Source organism: Juglans regia, chromosome 14 (assembly GCF_001411555.2).
Source record: "Juglans regia cultivar Chandler chromosome 14, Walnut 2.0, whole genome shotgun sequence".
In the NCBI taxonomy this organism is placed as follows: Eukaryota; Viridiplantae; Streptophyta; class Magnoliopsida; order Fagales; family Juglandaceae; genus Juglans; species Juglans regia.
The window spans coordinates 23,248,582-23,258,348 of NC_049914.1; the positions used below are offsets into that span (position 1 = coordinate 23,248,582).

At 40.3% G+C, this 9,767-nt stretch overlaps 2 protein-coding genes across 3 annotated transcripts; both read right to left on the bottom strand.

Moving 5' to 3' along the window:
* Positions 1 to 143: 143 nt before the first annotated feature.
* On the bottom strand, positions 144 to 3,622 carry LOC109000629 (RINT1-like protein MAG2L). 2 transcript variants are annotated; one of them, XM_018977585.2, is made up of 4 exons: positions 3,258 to 3,622; positions 3,055 to 3,141; positions 2,394 to 2,512; positions 144 to 2,284 (listed from the first exon to the last, which is right to left on the bottom strand). In XM_018977585.2, exons 1-4 carry the CDS (start codon positions 3,544 to 3,546, stop codon positions 311 to 313), a joined length of 2,469 nt encoding a protein of 822 aa, XP_018833130.2. In that variant the 5' UTR covers positions 3,547 to 3,622; the 3' UTR covers positions 144 to 310. The 2 variants fall into 2 exon arrangements, with proteins under 2 accessions (XP_018833130.2, XP_035540855.1); XM_035684962.1 differs by lacking the exon at positions 3,258 to 3,622 and adding an exon at positions 2,672 to 2,795.
* A 379-nt stretch (positions 3,623 to 4,001) lies between these two features.
* On the bottom strand, positions 4,002 to 4,973 carry LOC108991215. Its single transcript, XM_018965396.2, has one exon. It carries the CDS (start codon positions 4,971 to 4,973, stop codon positions 4,002 to 4,004), a length of 972 nt encoding a protein of 323 aa, XP_018820941.2.
* Between the last annotated feature and the right edge of the window lie 4,794 nt (positions 4,974 to 9,767).

Sequence of the window (9,767 nt, forward strand, 5' to 3'; positions counted from 1 at the left end):
CATATAGTTCTTTCTCTGCTTGCTCTCCCATTGCTGAAGTTGCAGCATTGGATCTAGGATTTTCACTTATTACCAAGACTCCTACAGACACCAGCTCCTGAAGAGTGAAAAACAACTATAGGAGTACCACAAATTTGTGAGAATAACCATGGTACTGTAATCATTTGTGTAAGTTTCATTTACATGGGCTTAAAAAGCCATTGGTAACTAAATAATCATAGAAAGAGAGAAGAAATCTAGTTTAGCTACAAGAAGCTGGAAGGGAAGAAAAATAAAAGACTGCATTTTCAGTATCCTAACATTGTAAATATCAAGTTTTAAACTTCCTGTTCCTCAAAAATGTATCAACTTGATCAAAAGGTAGGTGGGAAATTCCACAAGGATGCAAGCATTTTATTCCATTTTTACCTGTGGATAAAACTACTTGCAAATGCTTTATCCCTTCCTTGTTCATTTGTAACAGCTTAAGAGTCTCTTTAATACAAGGAAAAAATGCTTGAGGCCGAGCACAAAAAGGCTGAAAAATAAAAAACAATGCTTGCATATCAGTTTCAAACTGACTGACCCCACTCTCAGAAAATTGAAACTCATTTGTGAGAGTGGTGCAAGAAATGAAGTGATCAAGCCCTTCAGCCACACTTCTCCACAAATCCAAGAAGTCTTTTGGATTGAGATTAGTCTTCAAAACATGAAGCTGACTTCTAAGAATGTCTAGTGCTTCAACGAAATCACTTGACACAACTAGATCCATGGTTGCAGGAGCCAAAGTTCCTTGCTCTTGCTGTTGCTCAAAACGTTCCTTATTTTGGACATATTCCCATGAAAGATTTTCAAATTCACGAAGAATAAAAGAAATTATCTCCATGAGCCAATTGGTTTCGAGCTCTGACAAGTTAGCAATTTCTTCCCCAAAAAAGCAACTGGAGTCTATACTTTCCTCTTTATTATGGAGGTTAGAATCATTTTCAGCAATTCTCATCTCCAGGATGTCTACATCATCACTCCACTCTTGCAGTTTAGATTCAACAAATCTGGCAGCATTAATTAGTCCGCATAATCTGACCAATGCATCATCATCAGAATTGTCAGGAGAGAATTCAGTTCTCTTGAACCGCAAAAGCAGAACTTCGAAGAAGTACCAGAGGAATTTGACCACAGCTGATCTGATAAATTGTAAACGTGGAAATGTGGCTGGCATAGTTTGGCATCTTTCAATCAATTGCCAGGCAATTTTAAGGGTAAATTCTGCAATGAATGGAGCTTTATGTTCTTCTCTGGTAGAAAGAAGATATTGATCAATGTCTGTGTTGATGTGCAATGCAGGTCCAGTTTTGTTATCGATTTTCCAAGCTCTCTCATCTTTCAGTTCTGCTTTTAGTTTCTTACAAGCATCCTTGAGCTCTATCTTTGCCCAAAGCTTGAGCCAGTCTGGCCTATCAACAAATATCATTAATACTGATATGCCTCTAGAAAACCCTTCAAACCTTTCAGATCCTACCAGGAAGAGACAAGTTTCCAAATTTACGAGCGATTGCATACGCTTATCAAAAGAAACTATAAGGTCTATCAGATGAAGCCATGAAGTCATAACTTCAGATTTCGAATGTTTTTCCTTGTATCTTTCAGCCAGACGAGAGAGAATCCTCTTTGCTAAAAAACCGGACAGCATTTGGATCATTCCAGAAACCCAAGCTTCTTTAGCGCTACAACTTACTAATCGCGCTTTATCAATCAAAGGCTGCAACACATCATCCACTCCAGCAATAAAATCCCTCGTAATTTTATACACAAGAGCAAACATAAACTCAGGCTGATCAGCCCATTTCGAAAAGTGGTATTCCATCCGTGATGCAATGGGAGATACCAGTTCATCAATGGCCCAAAGCTGCATACTGTACTCTTTTCTTCCTAAAATATTTAGCTGACGTTCTTCCCTTCGCTTATGCAGATGCTGCAAAGCACAAAGAGCTACAAAGCTATGAGAATAACACTCTCTTTTGTTATCTTGCATGAGAACTAGAGGATTAGGGAGGCCAGATATTTGTGCGCTTTCAGTTTTAGATGTTAAAAGTTTTGGTGGCCATCCAAGAGAAACAAGAAGGGCTCGGTGTTCGGCAAGAACTTGTGGCCTGAGAACACCCAAAATTTTATCTACCCTTGTATCAACACATTTCAAAAGATTACACCACTGAGGCTGGAATGTTACAATGCTGATCAATACTTCTTCAATATTGTTCATGAATTTCATGGCTTGAAGCAACTTTTCTTGATTTGGTTCAGATTCCTGCATTCCAAAAGCATCTTACAGTGTTCAGCATTTGCACTCATCAACTAATCCACCATTTCAACATGTAACCAGGAATATTGAGGAAAAAGGAGGACAAAACCATTACAGTAGCAATTGATGAGTTTGAAAACTTTGCAGCAAACATGGCCCCGGAATGGCGACTCGTGGTGCAAAAAACAACATCCTCGAGATCCCCAATCAGAGCCTCTAACCGTAGAATAGTCTCTGAAATATCAAGAGGGTATTAAGCTTAGCCTCCAGCAAGGGGCAAATAGAAAACGAAAATATATGCAATAACCTAGGCATAAGAATCAGACTACACAGTCAAGCAAGATGAACCTATTTTGTCCCAACAGGTATGCATGGAAGTAAAGAAATACATACACCAACTGCTGGCTAATAATGAAAGAGGTGGAAGTGAAGACATAAGGATCTGTTCACGTTTCGGTCTCTCTCTCTCTGACATGCACTCATACGCACAACGACAAAGTTGAACTTCAGAAATAATCTAGCATCATAAGTTATTTCGAATTAAGGGATTTTTACTCCTGAAAAATTAAATACATAGCACGAGTAGTAAACGAGACGAAGGAATGTATGCGAGAGTATACAATGCAAATGATTGTGGCGAAAATAAATTGGCAACAACAATACTAGAGTTTGACAAGTTGATCACATACAGACTTGGAAAACAGACAACGAAATCGATTTTTTTTTTAATAGAGAGAGAGAGAGAGAGAGAGAAGAGATGGAAGTCCCAAACTCACCGATATAATGGCGGATATCTTCTATTTGCCTGAGTTGCTTCGCAAGTTGAGGCAGCTCTTCGCCCAACATCTTCGAACGAAGCCCTTCTACAGTCCAAAAAGAAATTAGAACAGTTTGATTTATAATAATATGAATAAAAATAAAGTTAAAATCAAAATGAATGGAACCAAATAGTTGAGTGGGCAGAGCAGCAGAAACGAACGAGGGAATGTGCGGAGGCTGAGATTCTCAAGCTTGAGAGTGACACTATGAAGGGAGGTTCTGGCTGCAAATGAACGAGAGATCCACGAAACAGCTCGTCCGGCGATGTTCCTTCCGAGGGCTCGGAGATCGTCGTCCAGATCAGCGCAGCGTTTGGTGAGTGCCGCCAATAGATGAGGAGATCGGAGGAGTAGATCTTCACGGGTTCGAAAACGTTCCTCCAGAAAAGCGAATTGGTGTGGAGAGAGGTCGCTGTATTTGGGCAAGGCCGGAAGCACCGGAGGTTCCATTGAAACTGCTTGTACGCTGAACTGAACCTCGTATTGTAATTTGTAACTGCATCTACAATGAACTGAACATCGTACTTTATAATTTTCAGCTAATTTTGGAGGAGGCGGTACTCTTGTCTTGTACAAAGGACATATCACTAAATATTATTACTTTTATAATAATATATTTTATAATAAAATAGTAAATTAATTTATAAAATAAATTATAAAATAGTTGTAAATGTATTAAGATAAAAATTAATTCTTCAAGATCATCATGAAAAAATCATAAGAAATTATATGTTTTTTTTTTGTTTTTTGCAAAATATAAATTCATTGAAAACTCGAAATTTGAAATCTTTTTTAAAATATTAGATTGATAAAGATAATTATGAAATTGAAGTTTATAAATTTATGAACTACATTAAATTTACCTTACTTTTTTTTTTTTTTTGAATCATTTCATCAACTTTCATTTACTGTAAATCGTTACAAAGATTGTCCTTTACAATATACTGATGTATCGAGCTTGGTACTTCTTCTATCCAAACTAATTCCTCATCAAACAAAAGTGCCATTTTTGCCAAGTTGTGAGCTACTTCGTTACTTTCCCTATAATTGAAGACCACCTTCCAGTTGCTGTACTGATGCCTTAGTTGTTTTATATCTTCAACAATCTGTCCCCATCTGGAATCCTCTTCTTCATCTGACATCACAGCTTCAATCAATTCTTTTGAGTCTCCATCAAACTCCACATCCACCATGCCAATCTCTAAGCAGAATTCCATTGCTCTCCATAATGCCATGCCCTCTGCCACAAAGGCATTTTGGCCTTCCCTTCGTGAAGCACTCAAAGCAGCAACAACCTCCCCCTTCTTATCTCTTATTACCACCCCCATTCCAATCTTTGAGCTACTCTGGTCAAAGGCCCCATCAAAATTTACTTTGAAATCTACATCAACAGGACATCTCCAATGACTTTTTCCTCTATCCTCTCCCTTCCCCTTGTTCAAACCAGTTTTTTTCTCATTTACTGAGTAATAGTCCTCCAATCCCGTAACTGCCATCTGCACTACATTACCAGGCCTCCAAAATTTGTTTTCAAAGACATATTTATTTCTTCTATACCAAATACCCCTCATTATTACAGCCACCTTCTCCATGCTTTCCTGATCCATAACTCTGCACAAATCCAACCATTTTTGTTCAAAATTACAGTCACCAGAAGGCCACTTACTTATCGGGCTCCTTGTATCCCCCCATACATCAACTGTTGCAGGGCAAGACCACATTACATGAGATATTGTTTCTTCATTCAAGTTGCAAATTGGGCACAAGGGATCCTCTACAATCTTTTTCTTCCAGAGGTTTTTCCTTGTGGGCAATAAATCACTCACAGCTCTCCACACAAACAGCTTTGTAGCAGCTGGTACATTCATGCTCCACATTTTTTACCATATCTCATATATTTTCTCAGAATTAGAAGGCTCACCACCTTTCTGCAATAGCCTTTGCTGGACCATATGGTAAGCACTCCTCACCGAGTACTTCCCATTCTTTGTTTGACCCCACACTAGCTTATCTGCTATACCCCTTTGACTGATAGGGATTGATCTCACAATCTCAGCTTCTTCCTTTGACAGCACTGCATTCACCAAATCCAACTTCCAGCATCTATTTTCCTCATCTATTAATTCACAAACCTTTGCATCATCTTGCACATCGATACAAGAGACTGAACACAGTGTGTGGTTTTGGTAGGCAACCATTTCTGTCCCCAGATCTTAATTTCCTTACCATTCCCCACCCTCCATATAGCCCCTTCCCTTACCACCTCCATAGCTGTCCATACACTCCTCCAGATTAGGGAAGGGAATCTGCCAAGTGATGCCTCCAGAACCTTTGAATGCTTATAGTATTTTTCCTTAAAGATTTTAGCAACCAAGGATTGAGGCTCTTTTAGTAACCTCCACCCCTGTTTTGCCAACATTGCCAAATTAAAGCTTGTTAGAGATCTAAAACCCATCCCTCCCTTCATTTTTGGCCTTCCCATTTCACCTCATTTTCTCCAATGTATACTTTTTCCATTCTGACCTTGACTCCACCAAAATCTCGAGAAAATGCCTTCAATCTCAGTGCATAGTCTTTTGGGCAACAAGAAAACACCCATTGTGTATGTTGGTACTGCTTGTAAAACAGCTTTGATCATCACCTCCTTTCCTCTCCTTTCTTTTATGCTTCGAAAAGCATTATATTTAGATCTTCCCACAAAAGCAGGTAGGCCTAAATATCTTTCATAGCTGTCACACATCACTGCACCAGCTTCATGGTTGACTCTCCTTCTTGTTTCAGTTTTTGTATTTTTGCTGAACATTATAGAAGTTTTTTCTTTATTAAGAGCTTGGCCAGAAGCAGCTTCATAGAGTTTTAAAATTTCATAAACTCTCCTCCACTCCTCTACTTTTGACCTGCAAAATAACACACAGTCGTCAGCAAATAATAGGTGATTCACTCTCAATCCACCTCTGCATACAGCACTCCCCCTTATATCACCTCGTGTCTCAGCTTTATGCAGCATTTGGCTAAGTCCCTCAGCACATATGATGAATAGGTAAGGGGAAAGGGGGTCCCCTTGCCTAATTCCTCTAGTTGGCCTTAAAATTCTCCCAACCTTCCCATTAACAATAACCGAGAAGCTGACAGTTTCCACACATTTCATAAGCAGTCCAGTTATTTTTTCCCCAAACCCCAATTTTAACAACATTGCCCTTAGGAAAGACCACTCAACTCTGTCATAGGCCTTAGACATATCCAATTTGACAGCCATACTCTCTTCACCACCCCTTTGCCTCAATCTCATTGAATGCAACATTTCATATGCCACCATTATGTTATCCGTGATTAGCCTTCCCGGGATAAAAACACTTTGGTTTTGGGAAATCACAGCTGGAAGAACTTTCTTAATTCTATTTGCAAGCATCTTTGCAATGAGTTTGTACAACACATTACAAAGGCTGATTGGCCTAAAATCTCTCACTGAGATAGGATCTTTCACTTTGGGAATCAATGCAATCAACGTATGGTTCAACTCCATGCTTATCTCTCCCCCATTCAGAACACTAAAACTGCTTTACAAGTTTCCTCTTTAACTATTTCCCAGTGGTTTTGGTAGAAACCAACCCCAAAACCATCAACTCCCGAAGACTTCATGGGAGACATTTGCTTTAGAGCCAACTCCACCTCTTCCACAGTAAACTTTCTCTCTAAACCTCCTCTCATACCTTCATCAATTTTGGATCTAGCATGCTGCACACAGTTCACAATATCACCAGAGGAAGGGTTCGAGGAAGTGTAAGTTTTTCCAAAATAATCCCAGAAAGCACCCTCTAATTCCCTCTCAGATTCCACCACCCTTCCTTCCTCATCCATGATGGATTTGATGGTATTTTTCTTTCTTCTTTGGCTTGCACATGCGTGAAAGAATTGAGTATTCTTGTCACCACATGCTAACTATTGTTTCTTAGCCCTTTGCTTCCACCTCAAATCTTCCTGTTCCAACAAGAAACCTAACTCTTCTCTTAACTTTTTTATTTCTCCCATACTCTCGGGCTTTTCATCAACTTCCAGAAAATTAAGTCTCTCAGTTTTTTCTTTTATGGCCCCCTCTCTAACTCTTATTGAACCTCTACTCCATCTGCTTAGAGCCCTTCTACACCCTGATAGCAGCTCTTGAATTTTTTTTAGAGGTTTCCTTTCTATATTATATTTTCCCCATTCCTCTCTTACAATTTTACTGCACACCTCTTCCATGCCCCAGCTCATCTCATACTTAAAATTCCTTCTCCGTTGAAACCCCCCAGCCTTCCCTTCCACCGATAAAAATAAAGCCTTATGATCAGAAACTTGTGTTCCAAGCACCTCTACCCTTCTCTCCAAGAACCTGCCCATCCACCTCTGATTAGCCACCCCCCTATCAAGTCTTTCTTTAATAAAAGTATGGTCCTCATGCCCATTTGACCATGTGAACTTGTTCCCCTTCCATCCCATATCATGCAGCCCAGAGCACTCTAGAGCTTCTCTGAATTGTGCCATCTGCCCCTCACCTCTTTCTCTCCCTCCCACCTTTTCATCTTGAGAGATTATTTCATTAAAATCACCTAGAACACACCACTCCATCCCATCTTGAGGCTTTAATTCTTTTAAAAGATCCCATGATTTCCCCCTTTTATTAGCATCTGGGTTCCCATAAAACCCAGTCAACAACCAATCCCTCTCCCCCTTATTCCCTTTCACCAACAAATTGATATGCCATTGTGAGTAATTCAGCAAATCAACCTGATCTTCCTCTTTCCATAGGGCCATTAATCCACCACTCATGCCTCTGGGTTCGACAACCACACAACCATCCATTCCCAATTTTCTCCTGATATTCACAGCTTTTTCCATACGCATTCTTGTCTCTATCAAAAAGACAATCTCGAGTCTCTTCTCCTTTGCCATAATGCAAAGTGACTGAACTGTCCGAGGGTTCCCAAGCCCCCGGCAGTTCCAACATAGTATTTTCATAATTCTTGGCAGGACTGCACAGCAGCCTCTGCCAATCTGCACTCAAAGTGCTCTTCATCACTTAATTTCAACTTTTTCCCCACACAATCATTAGCTCCTGTGACCCGCCCCTTTTTCTAATACTCACCAGGTTCACAAGAGTATTTTCCTTACTTTTATCTCTAGCCCTTCTCTTCCAACTGCTATTTTTCTTCTCACTAGACACACTTTGCTTCTCATCAGAACTAGCATCCACAGCCCCTCCTCCTCCTTTCTCTTCCTCAGGTAAAAGCAACAAACTCGATCCCTCACTTATTTCTATCAACCCTTCATCCTTCTCCCCCCATTTATTTTCTACTTTTGTTACTTTGGCCCCCAGAACCACGACACCCTCTACTTTTGAAATCTCCCTCTCAACACCCGCAACTCCTTCCACCACATCCAATTCCTCTCTTCCAGCCCCCACCCCTTCTTTTTCTTTTTCCTTTTCCTCATCCTTCCAGCCTGTTTTTTCCTTCCCCACCCTCCCAGATCTATTCCAATAGCCATTATATTTTCCTTTTTGCCCAACCTCTGCCCTCAACCATGAACCAAATTGTGCTACATCCTCCCCCATCTCCTCCCTCTTCCCGGTTCCCATACTACACCCACCCTCCCTATGAAGAACCCAACCACAATTAAAACAAATACGAGGCAGTTTTTCATACCTCAACGTTGCCCAAATTTGCCTTCCATTTACCTTGACAAATCTCCCTCGAGCTAGTGCTTTGTGCAGTTGGATCTCCACTCTGATCCGTAAAAATTGTCCCCATCCAATGCCATCTTCAGGACTCTCCACCTTCTTGACCTCTCCGATTGAGCTTCCAATATGGATTCCTCCCTCCCGAGTCATACAAACCATTGGAAGATCATGGACCTGTATCCAAAAAACTTCAGTAGAAAAGTTCCACTGATTTGGTTGAGAGAAACCATCGAACACTTTTAGTACGAACATATGGCTATCGAATAGCCATGGTCTTCCCTCCAGGAATTCGCATCTTATCGGCGCTAGTTTTGAATGTTATCACAAACAAATTCTTTCCAACTCCCAAAAATTCTGCAGGGCTACTTACTCTCCAGATTTTAGTCATAATCGCAGCAATCACTTCACATCCAATTACTCTGTCCATACATACCTTCCCAACTAAACTCCTCTCCCCCTTTCTCGTGCAACATTCACCGAATCTGGATCGAAATCAATACCTATCTTCTCTTCCTCCGATAATCGGAGCCTACCACACATCCTTTCGATCCCTTCCATCTCTTCACGTTCCGATTCTACCATTTCCCACCTACATTCCTCTCAGATCCACCCTAACGGTTTCTGACTTTTTTCACCACCTCAGTTTTCGCGGGAGAGAAAACAGAGAGGAGACTGGCATACAACCTTCTAAATTTACCTTACTAAACATTATGATTTATATAACAACTAAGACCGGAAGTTTATAAAATAATTTTTTTTATTTATAACTTTTCAATGGTCTAACTTTTATCTTTTGAATTTCCTTTTTTCCAAGCTTTGTAATGCGGATAACTCGGAGTCTCGGACCCATCCCAACTCGGACTCGAACCAAACAACAAGGCCCATAGCTGACAAAGATTTTTCCATAATCAAGGCCTGGCCATACTGATTCAAACCCACGCAAAGAATCCACGCC

Excerpts from the sequence above, each read along its gene's own strand:
- LOC109000629 (XM_018977585.2), bottom strand. The coding sequence starts at position 3,546 with ATGGAACCTCCGGTGCTTCCGGCCTTGCCCAAATACAGCGACCTCTCT. Across the intron at positions 2,513-3,054 it reads AGATATCCGCCATTATATCG|AGACTATTCTACGGTTAGAG; the intron begins GTGAGTTTGGGA and ends TTGATATTTCAG. Across the intron at positions 2,285-2,393 it reads CAAACTCATCAATTGCTACT|GAATCTGAACCAAATCAAGA; the intron begins GTAATGGTTTTG and ends TTTGGAATGCAG.
- LOC108991215 (XM_018965396.2), bottom strand. The coding sequence starts at position 4,973 with ATGTGGAGCATGAATGTACCAGCTGCTACAAAGCTGTTTGTGTGGAGA.